General features: G+C 46.5%; 2 protein-coding genes across 2 annotated transcripts; one reads left to right on the top strand and one right to left on the bottom strand.

The window, feature by feature from the left end:
- The first annotated feature begins 1382 nt into the window (after positions 1-1382).
- LOC118095588 (lactose-binding lectin l-2-like) lies at positions 1383-6185 on the top strand. Its single transcript, XM_060281331.1, has 4 exons — positions 1383-1501; positions 3227-3336; positions 4236-4355; positions 6180-6185. Exons 1-4 carry the CDS (start codon positions 1435-1437, stop codon positions 6183-6185), a joined length of 303 nt encoding a protein of 100 aa, XP_060137314.1. The 5' UTR covers positions 1383-1434.
- Positions 6186-9618: 3433 nt separating this feature from the next.
- Positions 9619-20559, bottom strand: LOC118095587 (extracellular calcium-sensing receptor-like). Its single transcript, XM_060281329.1, has 7 exons — positions 20273-20559; positions 19222-19513; positions 17490-17621; positions 16811-17392; positions 15029-15256; positions 11167-11290; positions 9619-10532 (listed from the first exon to the last, which is right to left on the bottom strand). The coding sequence occupies exons 1-7, from the start codon at positions 20557-20559 to the stop codon at positions 9619-9621; spliced, it is 2559 nt and encodes an 852-aa protein (XP_060137312.1).
- Positions 20560-21572: the final 1013 nt, after the last annotated feature.

Here is a 21572-nt window from a genome sequence, read left to right as displayed (position 1 = left end):
ATTGATACTTATAGATACATTTGGGCAAATTCATATGGTGGGTGACTAGTGGCCACATCCAAGCTATACATTTAAAGCATTATGACACAGTCATGGCTTCCCCCAAAGCATCCTGGGAACTGTAGTTTATTAAGGGTGCTGAGAGTTGCTAGGAGAACCCCCTTCCCTAGCTGCCAAGTTTTCCCTTTTCTCGCGAGGAAGCCTATTCAGCATAAGGGAAAATCCCTTTAAAAAAGGGATAACTTGGCAGCTATGCCCCCTTCCCGCCTACAGTTTTCAGAATTCCCCGGAAAAAGGGATAGATTAAACCACTATGAGAATTGTAGCTCTGTGAGGTCCTGAAACTGGGGTGTCCCTAATATTCTCTGTGAAATGTTGGAGGGTTTGCTAAACAGGCGAAATCCTTCCGCAGCGTGGAAATGTAATTCTGGGCGAAAGCCTTGGCTCAGAACTGCACCAGATTCTTAATCATTCTGCCGGGGCTCTATTAACAGCTGTGCCCCAGGGCAGAAATTCAGCAGGTGAAGCATTCTTCAGTTGGGTGTGATGTACCGCGAGTGTCAGGCTAGGTTTAGGAAGACTTGCTTCAAATCCTTTCTGAACCGCAAAGGGCCTTGGGCCACTTACCCATCCTTTTCTTTTCCATCTGAAGTGACCACATAAGGTTGTTGTGAAGAGGTCGACAGGTTCCCTGTCCCCAGCTCCTTCAAGGAAGAGCAGAGTTGTTGTTGTTAAATGAAATAAATAAGCAATGGGTTCCCGCTTATTATCACACAGTTCTTCAAGGCAGATCAGCCCAGTCACACTTAAAAACAAAACAAAAACCATTCATACTAGCACTAGCTCTTATGGTGGCATAAAAGGAGGGAAAGGGAGTTTTCTCAGCTGGAGGACCCTGCAGGAGACCTCACCTCAACTTAGGTCACAATCTTCTTGTTGTTTAGTCATTTAGTCGTGTCTGACTCTTCGTGACCCCATGGACCAGAGCACGCCAGGCACTTCTGTCTTCCACTGCCTCCTGCAGCTTGGTCAAACTCATGTTTGTAGCTTCGAGAACACTGTCCAACCATCTCGTCCTCTGTCGTCCCCTTCTCCTAGTACCCTCAACCTTTCCCAACATCAGGGTCTTTTCCAGGGAGTCTTCTCTTCTCATAAGGTGGCCAAAGTATTGGAGCCTCAGGTCACCATCTACACCATACATTATCAGACATTTATACCACTTTTACAGTCACGGCTTTCCCCAAAGAATTCCGGGACTGCAGTTTGCTCCTCGCAGAGCTACAACTCCCAGCACCCCGCCCGGTATTTTGGGGGCAGGGGGTGCTTTAAATGATAGAGGTTGGGGTTTGTTTGGAAGTACAGTAGTTTCGTCTTTTTCAGCACCGTTTGCCTCCATAGCAGAGCTTCCACGTTCCCAAATCCTCCTCATCAGAGATGGTGCCTTGGTCTGCCCAAGTTCTCCTGCCCATTGCTCTGGTGATTGCAGGCACCATGGTGGCAGGTAAGGCTATCAGGAAAGGACAAGCAGAGATGGCTCCGGGGCTGTTTTCCGGGATGGTAGGCAAAGCATCTTCTGTTGTGCCCCACTCCTCAGTTGCTAGTCCTTGGTGAGCTTGCCTCATATTATTATTAATGATAATAATAATAAAATAAGAATAATGATGATGAAATAAGAAGTTTGGTGATGACGAGGTACCATATTGCATACTTTAAAACGAGAGTTAAATCTCTTCTTTATCCTTGTGGGTTAATGGCTGTGGGTTGTATCCAACTAAGTCCCACTTGGAGTCGAGCACCAAAATTCATGCACCCGACAGCCATGCCCACCAGTTTTAATGGGTTGTATTCAATTAAGTCTGACTCAGAGGAGACCCATAGAAAATCTAAGTTAGTCATGTCCGTTAACTTCAGTGGGTCAACTCTGAGTAGCACTAGTATTGCATGCCACCCAGTGGGGCTTCTCTGAATAGGGCGAACAGTAGATACAACCCAATACAGTATGTTACTCTTCTTTTTTCTGCATGATTTTTTTAAAAATTACTATAACAAAAAAAAGAAAATAGATGTTTTCTGCTAAGGTTCTGGAGGCTCCCTGGAAAGAGTTGAAAGCAGTGATGAAGACGACGGCAGATCTACAGAGAGGCCAGGTCTGTGTGTATCATTTTGCTGTGAGTCAATAAGTTGTTAGGGCCAGAATCGAGGGTTAGTGTGTTCATGCATCTGCCCAGGATCCATATACAATGGTACTTTGGATCTCGAACGTAATCCATTCCGGAAGGCCGTTCGACTTCCGCAACATTCAAAAACCAAGGCACGGCTTCCATTTGGCTCAGGTACCCCGGAAACAATAGCCGACAACTGCACTGGACGTTCGGCTTCCGAAAAGTGTTCGAAAACTGGAACACTTACTTCCGGATTTTCGGCGTTTGGGAGCCGAAATGTTTGAAAACCAAGGTTCCACTGTACCCTGGAGGAATAAATTAATCTGCTCATTGCCTCACTTTCTTAGTTCCCATGGAGGGAGACGCACCACCAGAAAGATGTCAGCTGTCAACAGTCTTTTGCCAAGTCTCACTCTCTCTCTCTCTCTCTCTCCCACCCTTTTAAAAGATCCCTCAAGGAAGGTAAAGGTAAAGGGACCCCTGACCACTAGGTCCAGTCGTGACCGATTCTGGGGTTGCGCGCTCATCTTGCATTATTGGCCGAGGGAGCCGGCGTATAGCTTCCAGGTAATGTGGCCAGCATGACAAAGCCGCTTCTGGCAAACCAGAGCAGCACATGGAAACGCCGTTTACCTTCCCGCTGTAGTGGTTCCTATTTATCTACTTGCATTTTGACGTGCTTTCGAACTGCTAGGTTGGCAGGAGCTGGTACCAAGCAACGGGAGCTCACCCTGTCACAGGGATTCGAACCGCCGACCTTCTGATCAGCAAGCCCTAGGCTCAGTGGTTTAACCACAGCGCCACCTGGGTCCCCCCCTCAAGGAAGAAATTTGCATAAATCAAGTTTCACCCCTTGAAATGAGTCTTGCTGAGTCAGCCCACGGGTCTATCTAGCTCAGTGCTGTCTGCACTGACTGGCAGTAGCTCTCCAGGGCTTTCAGACAGGGGAAATTCCCATCCCTACCTGGAGATGCCGGGGACTGAAGCTGGGACTTTCTGTATGCAAAGCAGATGCTCTGCCCTTGTCCTGTCCTCTCATAGAAAACTGCTTGCTTCCTTTCCAGGACTCTTTTGTCCTTGCACTCAGGGATGCTGTGCCAATGCCTGGTTTCAATACAAAGATGCTTGTTACCTACCAGTCACAGGCGAAACTCACGACTGGAGTACAGTTAAGGTACAGTGTGTGTGTGTGTGTGTGTGTGTGTGTGTGTGTGTGTGTGTGTGTGTAAGAATCTTCAAACACCTGTGGATAGATTAGATCCAAACATATGTGATCCTAATTTTTTGTGGATGGGATATTTTAATAATAATAATAATAATAATAATAATAATAATAATAATAATAATAATCATCCTGCCTTTTAAAAATGTGGACATGTTTTAGATTTTTCTATGCTTTGTTTTGTGATTATTTTAATGTTTGCATTTGCAAGAAAACTAATAAGTTGTTGTTGTTGTTGTTGATGATGATGATGATAAATAATAATAATGGATTAGCAAACCTGTCAGTTTCACTTTCTATAAGTTTATCATTTTCCCAGGCACAGTCTGTATCAATTTGTGTTACTTTTTTAAATTCATGAAAACTCACGAAAATTTAAATCCTCGTGAAAATTCATCAGCACCGTGGTGCAAATTTCTCCTAATATTTATTTAATTTAATTATTTGGTGAATTTATATACCTCCCTATACCTGGAGGTCTCAGGGCGGAACAAAATCAACAGTACAAAAACAAAATATAAAACCACCTTTTTGTATGCAATTTTGCCTGAAAAATACATTTTTGTTAGGTATTTCCCCACATCTAATGCGTTTTATGTTATTTTTCACCAACAGATGCATTATTAGGCATGCTTTCTCCTAATTTGTGGATTTCACCCCCATTATTTCCATTAAACATTACAAACAACAAATATTACCACACAAAGATAATACATATGGACCTTTGTACAGATTATTTGGTTAGAGAAACCACATCACAAGATTAGAAAACTGTGATTTTTTTAAAAGCTTTTCATGCTCTGGAAAGAGACTGCAGTCCCACCAATGCTACTCTTCTTATTTCAAACCAGGAGAACTGTGAAAGATTCGGTACCCATCTAGCCTCTGTTCATAGCGACGATGAGCAACGCTTCATCTTTCACTTGATGGGGCAACGAACGCGTTACTGGATTGGCGCAGAGGGAACTGATGTAAGAACAAGAGAGTGGGCAGGATCCACAGTTTATTACACCACGGGAAGTGCTGGTGGCAGACTTACCTGCCTCAGCATTTCTGGCCCTTTGATAGATATTGAGGGAACTCCATTTTGACTTTGGCCAACACATCTGGGTGGTGGTGGTAGGTGAAGGGTGTTCTGGAGGGCACCTGATTGGGAGTGAGAAAACGCATCAAAGGTTTTCTTCAGGTGAGTCGTATACTAGGGGCAGATGAGCGGGAAAATTTTAAAAGCTATTCGGAAAGGCATATATAGATAACTTCCTGTATATGACCCTGATGTTCCCACCTCACTTCTTGTGACTTTAAAGAGTCCAGTTGAAATATACTCAGAGTCAAGAGTGAATTTCATGCTCTTTATTCAGCTCATAGTCATCAAAGGAGAAGAAGAGAAGAATAGCTCTTTTCCCCAAAACATCTGCTTATATACATTATTTACACAATGGGCCTTGCATGATTGGCTACTTCGGGGCTACACCTGTGGGCCAATCAGGTTGTGGGTTGACTTCTGCCAGCAGCCTGATTGGCTGCTCCTGCAGGCCAATCAGGTTGCTGATTCACTTCCACCTGGAGTTGGATTGGGTGGCTCCTGCGGACCAATCAGACTGCTGATTCTGGATCCTATTGTTCTAGGATTCAGCTCAGTACATAACACCAATATTCCACGTGTCTATTCTAGAGTAATTTTTCTTTCTTTAAAAAGTTATTTATGTTTTTCATTTTTATACATCTCAATAATTTTACAATCATTTCAAAACTTGACTTACTTCCCCCTCTTTCTGCCGTTCCTTAAATTAATTTTTTTTATATTTTCTGCATAGTCCAAATTAACTTAATCATTTATTCATCTGCTTTAAATGTATACTCTTATAAAACTGCAGGTTCTTAAAATAGTCCTGCCAATGTTCTTGGCTGTTTACAGTTTATTTGTAAATATTCAATAAACCATTTCCATTCTTTTATAAAAGAGTTTGCTATCTTGATTTCCTTTTCCAGTAAGTTTCGCCATATCTGCATATTCTGTACATTTTTGTATCCATTCTTCTTCCAGGACTTCTTCTTTCCATTTATGGGAAATTAACATTCTTGCCGCTGCAGTCACATATTCTAATCTGTGGGAATGTTCAGGAATGTGGATGAGGAAATATTATTAAATATATCCTCTCCCAGCTTGTGTTAACAAGCTCCAAACTTAGCAGAGTAACATTCCCTTTCAATGCACAGCAGAAAACGGTTACACAGGTTTGCTTAAACCTCTAGAATAAAGAATATTTCCTGGATTTTCCCCTTTATCCCTCTTAAAAGAAAAGACACGACAGTGCTCTTTTAAAAGTATAAAAGGAGTTTACTTACAAGCTTCTTGAGATACAGCACAACTCAAGAGGTAGACTAGCTTAGATAAAAGTAGTATATACATGTGAAGTTCACTTATATGAAGTGAGACTCCATTTCCTCTCGAGTCTCCTCACTAAGATGTTGCTTGCTCGAAGTGTGTGGTCCAAGAGAGGAAAAAAATGGCTACTGGCCAGTGAATTTATCTGGCACTTTTCCCATCTCATTTGCATGTGTGGAGGAACAGGAAACTGACCTGGTCAGGTGTTCCTCCATGTGGTCCTCCATTTGGACACTCTAGGAACTGTTGTGACTTGACTGCACCTGTTTACATCCCACATAATCTAGAGTAATTCCAACTGAGTTCGATGGGACTTACTGCCAGGAAAAGGGGTGAAGGACTGACGTGTGAGGCCCAATTACCTGGGAGTAAGTTCGATTTAACTCAACGGGTCTTACCTCTGTAGGTGTAGGAGTGTTTCAAGAGTTTCTCAAGCAGTAGCCTCTCCTGGTTCTTAATGCTAATTCTCTCCTTCTTTTCACTGTTTGTTCCGTAGGATCCAGCAGTGCCCTGGAGATGGACCGATAACGCAACGTGGCAGTATGAGAAATTTGGGCAGCCTTTAGGATCGAGCAACCCTCGGATATCCATGGCACTGGCAGTTGACAGATCAAAAGATAAAGGTTTGGGGGCAGGGGTAGGCATAGCCAGGTGCACACCTTGAGTTCACTCAGCCCATATCAGACAACCAACTTCCACTGTTGCAAGGAAATAATGGAATTTGGTGGTGGAAAGAAAGATTGACCTTTGAAAGCAAAACAGGGGTGAGGTTTGCCACTGTACGATTCTTGTATTATGTATTTATAGCAGTCTTTATGCTGCCCCTCAACACAAGAGTTGCAGGGTGTTGTTGTTGTTGTTTAGTCATTTAGTCGTGTCCGACTCTTCGTGACCCCATGGACCAGAGCACGCCAGGCACTCCTGTCTTGAACTGCCTCCTGCAGTTTGGTCAGACTCATGTTGGTAGCTTCGAGAACACTGTCCAACCATCTTATCCTCTGTTGTCCCCTTCTCCTTCCCAACATCAGGGTCTTTCCCAAGGATTCTTCTCTTCTCATGAGGTGGCCAAAGTACTGGAGCCTCAGCTTCACGATCTGTCCTTCTAGTGAGCACTCAGGGCTGATTTCCTTAAGAATGGATAGGTTTGATCTTCTTGCAGTCCATGGGACTCTCAAGAGTCTCCTCCAGCACCATAATTCAAAAGCATCAATTCTTCGGCGATCAGCCTTCTTTATGGTCCAGCTCTCACTTCCATACATCACTGCTGGGAAAACCATAGCTTTAACTATACGGACCTTTGTAGGCAAGGTGATGTCTCTGCTTTTTAAGATGCTGTCTAGGTGATGTACCACAAAATAAAATGCAACACAGTGCACCACTGAAATGAACCTAGGAAGCTGCCTTAAACTGAGTTTAAGTTTAAATACATTTCCGAGCACAGTTCAAAGTGTTGGTGCTGACCTTTAAAGTCCTAACCGGCCTCGGGCCCAGTATACCTGAAGGAGCGTCTCCATCCCCATTGTTCAGCCCGGACACTGAGGTCCAGCTCTGAGGGCCTTCTGGCAGTTTCCTCCGTGCGAGAAGTGAGGTTACAGGGAACCAGGCAGAGGGCCTTCTCGGTAGTTTCGCTCGCCCTGTGGAACACGCTCCCACCAGATGCCAAGGAAATGAACAACTATCTGACTTTTAGAAGACATCTGAAGGCAGCCCTGTTTAGGGACGTTTTTAATGTTTGAAGTTTTATTCTGTTTTTAGTTTCTGTTGGGATCCGCCCAGAGTGGCTGGGGAAACCCAACCAGATGGGCAGGGTATAATTAATAAAATTATTATTATTATGAGTGGGGCTCCGCACTGACTGGCAGCGACTCTCTAGGGCTCCAGGCAGGAGTGTTTCCCAGCCCCATCTGGAGATGCTAAGGATTGCACCCGGGGCCTTGTGCATGCAGAGAAGATGCTCAGCCACTGAGATAATGGAAATCAGGTTTGGATAACCTCTGGCCCACAGGTCAAACTTGACCCAAGGAGGTCATTTCCCCCAACTGTGTACACCTGCCCCACACCTGATGTCATATATGCTGCCACTCAGATTTCTTGGTCCCCCTTTTCAGCTGCCTCACCTTTCTTTTAGGTATCTACTGGATCGCTGCACCTAAGAGTTCTCGACACATGTACGTCTGCAAATACCTTCTGTATTGAGGATGCGCCCCAGAGATAAAGGAGAATTGCATTTGGTTTTAAGAAGCTATTGTGTGCCTTTGCTTAGCGACTATTATTCCGGTAGCTGAAATTGTTCTGGAGCAGATGGGTGTCTCAGATCATAGCCAACCGAATAGTGAACTTTTGAGTTTCACAGAGTTAGGAAAATGCTTCTGACCCGTAGAGAATTTTTGACTTGTAAGGAGCCTTCAGAAATGTGTTGCCCCACTTGCATTCTGAAGTGAAACAGTCCAGCAATGAGTGTACTGTGTGCCTCTTTTGAATACTGTTTGTGAGAATGTTCCATGATCTGTCGATGGAACAAGGGGAAATCCAGGAAATTATATGGGAAGCAGCTACACTATTTATTTCTCATTTGCAGGATGGACCGATAATGTACGTGCATGTTTTCTGAAATGATTTGGAGCAAATATTAAAAAGAGGGCACGGCTGAACGGCTTGACTGTTTTATTAAATTTATCTCTCGTACTTTAAAAAAAAAAAGTCTGAGGGGGCTAACCAAAATAATTAAAAAGCACAGTAATTTTTTATCACGCAAAACTATGACATCACAACCAACAAAATGAAATCCAGATTAAACTCCCCACAAACTTGATAATCACAACAGTAACGATCAGACAATACAAAATGTTAAAACACAAAAAATAAATATTTGTATCTGTTGCAAAAGTCAGGCATTTAGGTGCTAGAGGACAGAACTAGCGAAATATCTCCCACAGATAGGGGTAGACCACAGCGATGTCGTGTTCCTCAGGACTGTTCCCCAGTCCCTGAAGGCAATCTCGACATGAACCCATTTATAAGGGAGAAAGGTAGGCTTTGAATTATAGTTTTACTTGTTTTATGACAAGTTTGAGCTCCCTCCAACCCAGGGGTCAGCAAACTTTTTCAGCAGGGGGCCGGTCCACTGTTCCTCAGACCTTGTGGGGGGGCCGGACTATATTTTGGAAAACGAATTCCTATGCCCCACAAATAACCCAGAGATGCATTTTAAATAAAAGGACACATCCTACCTATAAGAAAATTCCTTCAGTAGCACCTTAAAGACCAACTAAGTTTATATTTTGGTATGAGCTTTCATGTGCATGCACACTTCTTCAGATACACACTTCAGATACATCCTACCTATGTAAAAACACTAGGCAGCCCCCACAAATAACCCAGAGATGCATTTTAAATAAAAGGACACATTCTACTCATGTAAAAACACACTGATTCCTGGATCATCCGCAGGTCGGATTTAGAAGGTGATTTGGCCAAATCCGGCACCCGGGCCTTAGTTTGCCTACCCATGCTCCAACCCCATCTCCCCAAATGAAAATATTAAATATTAAATGTAGATTTCTGGGGATGTCTCCCACAGCTCATCTTTTATGCATCTTTTTTTTATTATCATTTGCTGTGAACTTCATCCTTGCAGTAACACCGTGAAGAAGATCACTTCTACCCCCATTTTCCAGAATGGGAAAACTGAGTGTTTGATTAATCCAGCTTGCATCTTCTCGAGCCGGACTTGTTTCACCGACCTCTTCAGATACCAACAGGTGAATCTTGAGAATGAGGGAGAAACATTCGCGGGCAAAACTCGGCATCCCTAGAGTCTTTTCCCGCTCGCGCTTAAGGTCACGTTAGGCGCTGGCGTGCGTTTCCCTTCTCATGAGGAACCTCCTGGTGTTCAGCTCGGGGTGCCACAACAAGATGCGGCACTTGGGGAAAAACATCCCGCAGAGCAAGGCTGAGCTGGAGGCTAGGATGGCGAAGGCCTCTGTGGCAGCTGTGTACCATGCTCTTGAAGTGAGGTAAGCGGGGACGAAGGCCAGCCACACCCCAAGGCACCCCAACAAGCTGAAACAGATGAGCCAGGCCTCATTGAAGGCATCAGGGAGATTCCGCGCCAGGAAGGCCCCGGCTAAGCTAAGCGCCGCCAGCAGGCTCAGGTAAGCCAGCATGCCCCAGAATGCACTGGGAGAGCCTTCGTCGCAGAAGAGGGATATGGCGCGAGGGATGGAGTGAGCATCTCTCCCAGGGGAGGGAGGCGAGGTGGCCAGCCACGTGGCGCACAGCAGAAGCTGGGGCAGGCAGCCCAGCAGGACCACGGCACGGGGCGTCCTGGAAGCGAGCCACAGCTTCGCGGGGCCGCCGGGGCTGGTGGCCCGGAAGGCTGCCACCACCATCGCCGTCTTGGCCAGGATGCAGGAGAGGCAGAGGGCAAAGGTCAGCCCAAAGGCAGCTTGGCGCCACAAGCAGGACCGAGGCGTGGGCCGCCCGAGGAACGGCAGGCAGCAGAGGAAACTGAGCACCAGCCCCGCCAGCAGGAGGTAGCTGAGCTCCCGGCTGTTGGCCCGGACCAGAGGGGTCCCCCGGTGAATGACGAAGAGTCCGAGGATCAAGACGGGCAAGAGGGAGCCGCAGATGGAGGCACTGGCCAGACCGGCCCCCAGAGGCTCGTGGAAATGGAGAAAAAGCTCCCTCTTGGGTACACATTGTGTCTGCCCTGCATCAGGCCACTGGTCTTCGGGGCACCTTGAGCAGGCGGAAGAATCTAGAAGCAGAGAGGGATTCGGAGAGCATCTCATCACTGTACTGCAGCAAGCAATTCCCTTCCCTTCCCCCGCAAAAGAAAGGCAGTAAAGCTTTCAGAGGTGCCCTTCATAATCCTTGGTTTAGCTTCTATTTGACCTCACTAGCTTTTGCCCTGCAGCCTGTGTCTAACACTATGAAAACCCTAAAGCTACACTAAACAAGGGAGTCTCTGGGTGTACACAGCGTATATCACTGGTACAGGCTCAAAGCGTAATTCAAGTGCGTCTGGAACTGTGGTGTAGGGCAAATGGGTTAGAAATATATCCCCCTCCCCAAAATACTAAACTTGGGTTGACCCCGAACAATTGATTGGCAGAAGAGTCAACACAGACAAAAGAGAAAGACTTATTTATGGGATGGAACATGTCATTAATTTTGGGAATTCTCAGCTACAAGATATGGGAACAGCCCCTAGTTTAGGGCCAAGCTATATGTTATGTCAACCTTCCTTCCTTCCTTCCTTCCTTCCTTCCTTCCTTCCTTCCTTCCTTCCTTCCTTCCTTCCTTCCTTCCTTCCTTCCTTCCAACATGTGATGTGATGCCAAGATGGCTTTAAAAGAGTATTTTGTGAGTTTAGTGGGCATTCCACGCACCGGTCTGGTTTGAAATTTCCCCGCTTGCACACGGCACACATTCAAAGCAACAAGTAGCCATATCTGAGCGCTGGGTTTTGTGGTGGCCCATGGGGCAACTCGGTGTACAGACTGAGACAGGGACCTAAATAAGAGAGGAGAGGAAGATTTGCCTGACTTAATATTTCTCATCGCAATGCCAATGCTTACCTGCATTGTGCCAATTAAAATGATCATGAATGGCAAAGCACACTCTGTTTTAAAATACCACGTCTATAGGGAAAAGGCTCATAATAACCCTCCAACATTTCTCCGATGAAAATAGGGACGGCTCGTTCCATTATTTTTTATCTTGCTATTTATACCGCACGCATCTTACTGGGTTGCCCCAGCCACTCTGGGCAGCTTCCAACATATATAAAAATACAACAAAACATTAAAAGAACTTCACTATGCAGGATTTCCATACCCACCAACATTTCTCCAATGAAAATAGGGACATCCTAAGGCGGGGGTCAGCAAACTTTTTCAGCAGGGGGCCGGTCCACTGTCAATCAGACCTTGTGGGGGGCGGGGGCAGCGGACTACATGTTACCATGATTTTTTTAAAAAAATAATTAAACTTCATTGAAATTCAAATCAATACACATAAAATTACAAATCATATAACTTACAGATTTTCAAATCAAATAATAAGCAAATAAGTAAGTAATTATGATTATGACACACATTTTTTGGGGGGAAAAAACCTTATTGGGACCAACCCCAATGTTGCCCAAATGTGATTTGGGGTGGGTATTTTCCGTCATATATCCACGTTGCTTCCTTTGCGTTTTACACGTTGGCAGTTATTATTCCTCTCATAAGGTATGGTGGGGGTGGGGGGGCTGAGGTGAGCGCACTATTCCTGTCAGCCCTGGAGAGCATGTGTGCATGCGTGGGTGAAGGGAAAAGCCGTTGGCCACGCTAAGTCAGGCTGGTGCCACTCAAGCGAAGATGTTCTTTTCCCCACGTGAGGGAAGACGAGGCGGCGGCGGCTATTTACCTTTCCATGGCTCACACCATGTAGCTAACGAACGGCCTCCCCAGTAGAGCGCAGAACTGCTTTGGAGTGCAGCCGTCCAGGCGCTCCCCGCTTCCTATGGTGGGGAGCACCGTCCCCACAGACACCGGCGGGCATTGTTCCTGAGGCACCTCCGAGCCCCTGCGGCTCCAACTGCCCTTCCTGAGGCCAGTGGCCGGCAGCTCCATGGTAGAAATCCGAACTGTGGCTCCTTTCCCCTCTTGCCCACCCGCCACCCTGGAAGAAAAGATTGCTGCGCATGCACGACAGACGGAGAAGGGGTTTGTCTCGAGCAGCCGCCCGCCTCACTGACCCTCAAGCCTGGCTGAGTAGCAAAAACCATCACACGTGCGCTATGCCGGCTACCTGGATTCCTGGACCATCTGTGGGCCGAATCTAGAAGGCAATTGGGCCTGATTCGGCCCATGGGCCTTAGTTTGCCAACCAATGACCTAAGGAAAAGTGAGATATTCTGGGAGCAAATCAGAAACTGAGATGGCTTCTCTAAATCAGGGACGTCCCTGGAAAAAAGGGACACTTGGAGGGTCTGCAGTTGCCTCCAGGTGGGAACTGGGCCTATGGCTGGTGCTCCTGCCCACTGAAAGAGGGCAGGTGTGGATAACGTTTGGTGAAGGAGCCAAATACATACCCTCCAGCATCCTGCAGATCAAAATCGGGATCATAGAATCATAGAGTTGGAAGAGACCACAAGGGCCATCCAGTCCAATCCCCTGCCAAGCAGGAAACACCATCAAAGCATTCCTGACAGGTGGCCATCAAGCCTCCACTTAAAGACCTCCAAAGAAGGAGACTCCACCACACTCCTTGGCAGCAAATTCCACTGCCTAACAGCTCTTACTGTCAGGAAGTTCTTCCTAATGTTTAGGTGGAATCTTCTTTCTTGTAGCTTGAATCCATTGCTCTGTGTCCGCTTCTCTAGAGCAGCAGAAAACAACCTTTCTCCCTCCTCTATATGATATCCTTTTATATATTTGAACATGGCTATCATATCACCCCTAAACCTTCTCTTCTCCAGGCTAAACATACCCAGCTCCCTAAGCCGTTCCTCATAAGGCATAGTTTCCAGGCCTTTGACCATTTTGGATGCCCTCCTCTGAACACATTCCAGCTTGTCAGTATCCTTCTTGAACTGTGGTGCCCAGAACTGGACACAGTATCCAGGTGAGGTCTGACCAGAGCAGAATACAGTGGTACTATTACTTGCCTTGATCTAGATGCTACACTCCTATTGATACAGCCCAGAATTGCATTGGCTTTTTTAGCTGCTGCATCACACTGTTGACTCATGTCAAGTTTGTGGTCTACCAAGGCTCCTAGATCCTTTTCACATGTAGTGCTCTCAAGCCAGGTGTCACCCATCCTGTATTTGTGCCTTTCATATTTTTCCCCCCAAGTTTAGTACTTTACATTTCTCCCTGTTAAAATTCATCTTGTTTGCTATGGCCCAGTTGTCTAATCTGTTGTCATTTCGAAGTATGATCCTGTCCTCTGGGGTATTAGCCACCCCTCCCAATTTGGTGTCGTCTGCAAACTTGCTCAGGATGCTGCCCAGAGGCCCTGAGTGAGAAAACTCAGGACCCTCCTCAACCCTCTCTGGTTTATTATTTTTCTCTTTGTTTCCTGCTTTTAGTTTTTTAAGAGCAGGATACACTGTACTCCACAGGACAGCTGTAGCAAAGACCTCAGTTTCCTAGGAGCTGCATTCTAAAGAAATCTCCTGGACAGGCTTGACCACAAGATGTACCTCAGGGCACACAAACACAGGAAGCTGCCTTTCCTAAGCCAAACAATATGCCCACCTAGTTCAGTACAGGTATTGTCTATACTGACTGACAGTGTCTCTTCTGGGTTTTGGACAGGCCTATCTGGAGATGCCGGGAATTGAACCTGGGAACTTCTGCACGCAAAGCAGATGCTCTGCAACTAAGCCACGGCCTGTCCCTCATGTGCCTTGCCACATCCAGTCCTCACACAGGAACTCTCCCCTGGGGAAGAGTGAATAAGCGGCTTAAAACAACAACCACCTCTTCCTCTGCGTATCTACATATGCAGGATAGATATGTGCCCTTTGAGGAACAACGGTGAACATTTTTTTAAAAAATAAATTTGTATTGGTTTTGCAATTTAATTTTATATTCACACATACATTGGAATCCCCCAAAAGTGTAGAATTCTCTGAATTCTCGGACTTCCTTCCCCGCCTCCATGGAGTCCACCGATAACTGCTTTCCACTGCATATCATATTGTCCTCTATTTGTCCATAAAATTCTGTTTACATCCACAGTTCCTTTCACATTGCAAGTGTTATTTCACAGTGGTGAGCATTTGGTCCTTCCTCCAGATGCTGTTGAACTACAACTCTCACCAGCCTTAGGAAGCATGCCCAATGGCCAGGAAGTTAGCAGCATCTAGAGCAGGGTTCCCCAAACTAAGGCCCAGGGGCCGGATGCGGCCCAATCGCCTTCTAAATCCAGCCCATGGACGATCCGAGAATCAGCATGTTTTTACATGAGTAGAATGTGTCCTTTTATTTAAAATGCATCTCTGGGTTATTTGTGGGGACTGCCTGGTGTTTTTACATGAGTAGAACGTGTCCTTTTATTTAAAATGCATCTCTGGGTTATTTGTGGGGCATAGGAATTCATTCATTTCCCCCAAAAAAATATAGTCCGGCCCCCCACAAGGTCTGAGGGACAGTGGACCGGCCCCCTGCTGAAAAAGTTTGCTGACCCCTGATCTAGAGGGCCAAGTGTCCCCCGCCCCCCCGCCCCTGCCTTGGAGGATAAAATCTGTCCTACCTGCGTATTCCCTCCTGTCCACATGATGGCGCTGTCATCCACCTTCAGTTCCTCGCCTTGTGAGGGGCTGAACGCAATCTGCCCCACTGGCACAGCTTGGAATTGCTTCATGGAAGGGAAGCGCGTGTTGAGGACATCAAAGAGGGCAGGGGGGTCACCGTGCTGGTCAAAGGAGACTTCCTCGCCCACCTTGTTCTTGAAACGGACTTTCCTCAAGTAGTGAAGCAACTGGAAGCAAGGCAGGGAGGAAAGGGGCAGGCATCAGTTTTGTGCTCTATGTAAATACACATCGTATGAGTTAAGGGCATGCAAGGAACCAGTGGACCTCCAGATGTTGCTGAACTGCAGCTCCTATCGCCCCAGACTTGCTGGGCCAGATGGGAGTTGTAGTACAGCAACACCTGGAAGGCCAAAGGTTCCAGGCGCCTGAGTTTTAAAGGGAATGTACATGCTGCCCTAGACTGGTTAACAAGTCGTGTGGTTAGTTACTGGCAACGAAATACAGTGGTACCTTGGTTCTCAAACGCCTTGGTACTTGAACAACTTGGAACCCAAACACTGCAAACCCAGAAGTAAGTGTTCCATTTTGCGAACATTTTTCGGAAGCCGAATGTGCTCCGTTTTGAGCGTTTTGCTTCCGATTTGAGTGCCACACTTCCGTTTTGAGTGTGACGCTGAGGTCTGTCTGTTTTTGCTATTTAGTTTGTGGTTTTTTTGTTTTTGCGGCTCTTTTTTTTGTTTTTGTGACTGTGTGGAACCCAGTTCAGCTACTGATTGATCGATTGATTGTGTGACTGCAGTACATTGTTTATTGCTTTCATTTTATGGAGCAATGGTCTCGTTAGACAGTAAAATTCATGTTAAATTGCTGTTTTAAGGGTTGTTTTTAAAAGTCTGGAATGGAGTAATCCGTTTTGCGTTACTTTCTATGGTAAAGCACGCCTTGGTTCTGGAACGCTTTGGTTTTGGAACAGACTTCCGGAACGGATTAAGTTTGAGAACCACTGTACCTTAGTATCCTCTGAACCAGCACCAGTGTGAATCTCCTAAAACAGCGGTAGCAAGTGAGATACCCTCCAGGTGCTGTTGGACTACAGATCCCATAATTTATCACTGTTGGTTGTGCTGACTGGGAACTGTAGCCCCAGCAGTGGTTAAGAGTGCTCAACAGCCAGGTTCAAATCCTCACTAAACCGTTAAGTTTGCTGGGTGATATTGACTGGCCTCTATCTATCTATTCTACCACGATTGTCTTCAGTGTTATGAGGAGATTTCACACCGTGTGTTCCATCTTGCCCGGTTTGTGCTCGGGAAGGATATACGGTGTTGCTGAAAACCCATAAGAGGACGAAGGAAGGACTTGCCGTGTCTCTTCTGTAAAAGGAGAACATATGCTGGATTCTGAGCTGCTTTTTCAGCTATTAACCCTCTCTGCTCTTTTTTGGGGGGGGAGAATCTGATAAAGAAGAACAACATCTGGAGGTAGCCATCTTAGGCTGCACCCATTCTAGTAACTCCCCCCCCCAAAGCATTTCAATGTAAGAACATTAAGAAGAGCTTGATGGATCAGGCCAATGGCCCATCTATTTCAGCATCCTGTTCTCACAGTGGCAAGCTAGATCCTGCTGCAAACTCTCAAGCCGGGACCTGAGCACAAGAGCATTCCTCCTGTGAGTTTCTTTCAGCTGGTATTCAGAAGCATTTCCACCTCCATAGCCTTCTCCAACACGAATTTGTCCAATCCTTTTTAAAAGTCAACGTACGATTGGAGTCAGATATTACCTTCCAGGGCTCGATCTCAGGAACTCCTCCTTTGGTCCTCTTCAGGCCCCTTGGCTCCTCTTGCGCCATGTCGTGCAGGGCGTGGGCGATGGCATAGACCGCGTTGTGAATGTTGAAGGTCAAGCCGAACCCCATCATGCTGACAAAGGCGTTCTTGCCGTCCCCCAAGTTCTCCTTCCCTGTGCAGGAGTGACTGGTATTGTTTCCTCCTTCCTCAGAGCTCGTGTCCCACCAGCAATGGAAGACTTCGCCCCAGAACTCCTGGATGAAGATGTCTTCTGGCGAAGTGGAAGGGTGGAGCCGGACTATGAAGTCCCTCAGGCCGGGGACTGGCTGCTTGCGAGCGGACATGGCCAGCGAGCCGCTGAGCATCAGCAAGGCCTGCTGGTTCCTGTAGAAGGTGATGTGGCTCATGGCTTCGGAGCAGAGCCACACCTTCTCCGTCACCCCCTGGCTGTGCAGCAGGAGCAGCAGAGGCTGGGCCTCGGACCCGCAGAAGGTGACAATGACCTGGCTCTTGGATCCTGCAACCTCTCTGGCGACTCTCTCGACGTTGCCCACGCCCGGTGGTTTGTCGAGCAGCTCCGAAAAGGCAACGCACGCCCCGTTCCGGACAATCTCCTCCCGCAATCTCGATGCCTTGCTTCCCGTATTCGGAGTCCGTCGTGAGCAGGCCAACCCACGTCCAGGCAAAGTGGGTCACCAGCCGAGCCAGGCCAAGGGCCTGCAGCCTGTTGCTGGGGATGGTGCGGAAGAAAGAGCGGAACTGAGAGCCGTCGTCAGCCACCGGGCCCGTGGCAAAGTAACTAATCTGGGCGCAAGAGGAGAAAACCGACTGTCTGTTAAACAAAAACGCATGTGGGTCCCCCTATATGCAGACATTTGTCAGACGAACCTTCGGTTATTTGAACGAGGGACTTGCACCCTCGCCTCGGTACACAAACATCTGATTCGGATATCCGAACTGTGGGACTTGCGTGTATGTGAATATCTGAGGCAATGGCTTTCTTAATGTTGCTGTTTTATTTTCTCTGACATTGCGCTCAGTCAGAGAATCACTGAACACAGCATCTTATAAACCTATATCATTTAGACTTCAAAATAAATGGAACTGACATCGCTTGGAAGAACAGAAAAGTCTCTAGGATGCAGAAATTGTTGGAAGGGTGAAAGGAGAGACAGTAATGCAAGTAGGTGTACCTAGATACAGCATAAGGCCTAGCCTTATATTATCATATAAGGCATTTTTCATGGAAATAATAAATTCACAGTAAACGGCTCCCAGCCACAGGCTAATAAATACAGGTACTGTACTGTACAATAATGCTCCCACTCAATCCATGCAACCACATTGCCCTCTACTGGCCCTTCCATGCAACTACAAGCATCTGCCAAAATTGCAACACCCTTAAAAGACTAACCGGTTTTATTACAGCGAAAACTTTGATGGACTGCTCAAATCAATTTCGTTTGCTTCTTTTTTTTAAACAAACAAACAAACAAATTGTAATTATTGTAAATTAAAAAAAAACAATTACCAAACATAAGGTGCTGTTTTCCAAAGCAAATACATGTACAGGTGTTAAGTCTTGTATCCACATGCCTTCGAAACAAACTCAGAAAATCTTTCACATTTCAGATTAGGCTCACATCTGCAGGGGTTACGCCAGTCTAAAGCATTAAGTTATCCACTTCATCTATTGCGGGCACCCCCAAACTTCGGCCCTCCAGATGTTTTGGATTACAATTCCCATCTTCCTCGACCACGGGTCCTGTTAGCTAGGGATCATGGGAGTTGTAGGTCAAAACATCTGGAGGGCTACAGTTTGGGGGTGCCTGATCTATTGCATCTAAGTCCATAAAAGCACACGCCACAAAAAAAATCGGTTACTCTTTTAAAAGTCTCACAATGCTATTTGCTCCTTTGCCGCAACTTATGTGAAACATGGGACGCGGGTGGCGCTGTGGGTTAAACCACTGGGCCTAGGGCTTGCCGATCAGATGGTCGGCGGTTCGAATCCCCGCAACGGTTGCTCAATCCCAGCTCCTGCCAACCTAGCAGTTTGAAAGCACGTCAAAGTGCAAGTAGATAAATAGGTACTGCTACAGCGGGAAGGTAAACGGTGTTTCCATGTACTGCTCTGGTTCGCCAGAAGCAGCTTTGTCATGCTGACCACATGACCTGGAAGCTGTACGCTGGCTCCCTCGGCCAATAATGCGAGATGAGCGCCGCAACCCCAGGGTCAGTCACGACTAGACCTAATGGCCAGGGGTCCCTTTACCTTGACCTATGTGAAACCCACAGATATCCGGTGTGAAATCGCTTTTATCCTTGTGGGCTCTGGCATTTTGCAAAGTGCAAAAGGACAGCTCCTGCCTCAGAGGAGCTTACAACCCCACAGCACTCCTACCTGGGGGTATTTATAGAGATCCAGCCACCTAGCTATCGTCCTGGATTCGGTTATGCCTGCCTCTCCTATAAGACCAGCTTGAGGCGGGGTGTGGCCGCAGTGAAAGTTGGGGGTGGGGTTTTGACCACCCGCAATAAACTGTGTGGCACCCAAAAGGGCTCTTGAAAGAATCTGGCAAGAATCGAAGATCTGGAAGCCGAGAGTGATGTTGGGCAATAGGCTTGAATCCTGGTTAATCTCTTCGATGGCAAAGACCATGGTTTGGATGAACTTGTAAAACCAAAACACCAAGCTGTGGAAAAGGAGGAGAAAATGCAGGGGGTTCCAATAAGAACGCAGTCTTCAGACTGCACAGATTATTGCACCAGCTGCCAACTGAGATAGACCTGCCTCAGATGTTGTTCAGTCAATAGCTAATGGACATGAATGGTAAATTAATGTGTCTTCAATGGGTTCTGATGATTGGTGGCTACTAGCTACCGAACACAGATACCAGTGAGTGTGAGCAGAGTATAAACACGTGCGTGTGCGCGCGCACACACACCTTCTATTTAAAATTATATTAAAAAATAAACTGAAGCAATTTTCTATTGTTTTCTGTTATTAGTAAAAGCAATTAAATCCAGATTTTACTGGTTTTACAAAACAGAGAGAGAGAGAGAGAGAGAGAGAGAGAGAGAGAGAGAGAGAGAGAGAGAGAGAGAGAGACCAGCATTCTAAATATCTGGGTAGGCTTGTAAAATTTTAACAGTCACCAAAAAGAGTCTGGTGAAGGCTGCTAAATCACCAGTAATGCACTATTATGAGGTCAAGAACATGTCACAGAACATGCCCCCAATGAATTGCCAGTCTGGTGAGGCTCCAGATTCGAACCCAAACCTCTCCCAGATCCTAGTCCCACACTTAACCGCTACACCATCACAGACTTGGTCGGAGAGGCTCCAGGTGACATGCATGCTTGTGTGGGTGAATGAGCCCTCCTTAGGCAGAAGAGAAAAAGAGAATTGTCTGCCCACCCTGCTCCAAAGCAGCTCAGACACCCCAGATTTACCTCGAGGGACGTCTTCCGTTGACAGTTCCAGCAGTATAAGATAGATCCTTCTGGAGGGGCTGTTGGTGCCACATTGACATGTGACAGTAGGTGGGCTTAGGTGGCATCATGAAGGTGATGGCCACAGCATCGCCTGATGTTTGGTGATGCAGTGGGAAAAGCCCTCCAATGAGGATGTCTCCCCTTCTCTCAAAGGCCTCCATCCTGAGGGCTGGCAACTGACACTGGCACCCATCAGTGCGGACCACCAGCATGAAAAATGGGAGTCCTAGGAAGAGGGTGTTCATGGATCCGCAAGCAGACCTTCCGTATTGACCTCTTGCGGAAAATAGATGTGACATCCAAAGAAGGCGGCCCTCTGTAACACGGAGGTCTTTCTTTGCTCCGATTCTTGGTTGACGGCAAATATTAGTCATATTTCACATCGTGTTAGCTAGCGAGCAGGACCAGAAAGAGGGAAATAAACTAGCAACTCCCTTGGCTATGAAAACGGAATGCACAATTAATCTCCAGGACCCCAAAACTCCCTTTTTGAATTGACTCGGAGAGCAAACTAATATTTTGTTGGCTCTTACCATCCCTGGAGCATTTCTGGCAAATGGGAAATTGTGGTTAGCCGAGGAAGCAAGGCGATGTGAGTGACGGGCCACCACTCGTCACAAAGGAAGGGCACATTTGAAAATGGATTCTCCGGAGGGATGACAGGACACTGGAGACTCCAGTTGCTCAGCAAGGCAGCCTTTGGCATCTGCATTCACAGCAGCTAATAGCATAAAATTATTCCCCCACCCCATCCTCTGAAACTTTTATCTCCTAGGGGGTTACTGCAGATGATCTAGTCAGGCCAGAGAATCCAATAATTGCTAATTCTTTCACCCTGGAGATGAAAGAAGAAAGATGGCACATGCTTCATTTTTCCTTTGTCACCTGAATTGGGTCCCTCCTGGTAAATACCTGGACTGTATTGCATGTTATGTGTGAATTCTGGGTATGTGCAACAACGTCACATTAGTGTGGGATTTTGTGTCTGGTGTGGACTTCACCCGTTTTCTTTTGAATAGGTTTCTAGACCTCATGACGGCCAAGGAGGCCAGCACGCTGTGAAATCTTAGGGGCCGTGCAAACACAAAGCCTTTCCTTCCGACCAGTGGTGAGAAACCCAAGTGAGAAGTTTCAGTGTATCTGAAGAAGTGTGCATGCACACGAAAGCTCATAACAAAATAAAAACTTAGTTGGTCTTTAAGGTGCTACTGAAGGAATTTTTTAATTTTGTTCCAAGTGAGAAGTGTTAACCAATGGC

Source organism: Zootoca vivipara, chromosome 13 (genome assembly GCF_963506605.1).
Source record: "Zootoca vivipara chromosome 13, rZooViv1.1, whole genome shotgun sequence".
Taxonomy (NCBI): domain Eukaryota; kingdom Metazoa; phylum Chordata; class Lepidosauria; order Squamata; family Lacertidae; genus Zootoca; species Zootoca vivipara.
This window is presented reverse-complemented; position numbering and strand designations above follow the sequence as displayed.

Excerpts from the sequence above, each read along its gene's own strand:
- LOC118095588 (XM_060281331.1), top strand. The coding sequence starts at position 1,435 with ATGGTGCCTTGGTCTGCCCAAGTTCTCCTGCCCATTGCTCTGGTGATT. Across the intron at positions 1,502-3,226 it reads TGCAGGCACCATGGTGGCAG|GACTCTTTTGTCCTTGCACT; the intron begins GTAAGGCTATCA and ends CTTCCTTTCCAG. Across the intron at positions 3,337-4,235 it reads ACGACTGGAGTACAGTTAAG|GAGAACTGTGAAAGATTCGG; the intron begins GTACAGTGTGTG and ends ATTTCAAACCAG.
- LOC118095587 (XM_060281329.1), bottom strand. The coding sequence starts at position 20,559 with ATGAACACCCTCTTCCTAGGACTCCCATTTTTCATGCTGGTGGTCCGC. Across the intron at positions 15,257-16,810 it reads CTGAGATCGAGCCCTGGAAG|TTGCTTCACTACTTGAGGAA; the intron begins GTAATATCTGAC and ends CCTTGCTTCCAG. Across the intron at positions 10,533-11,166 it reads GGAAATTTCAAACCAGACCG|ATTCTTCCGCCTGCTCAAGG; the intron begins GTGCGTGGAATG and ends CTCTGCTTCTAG.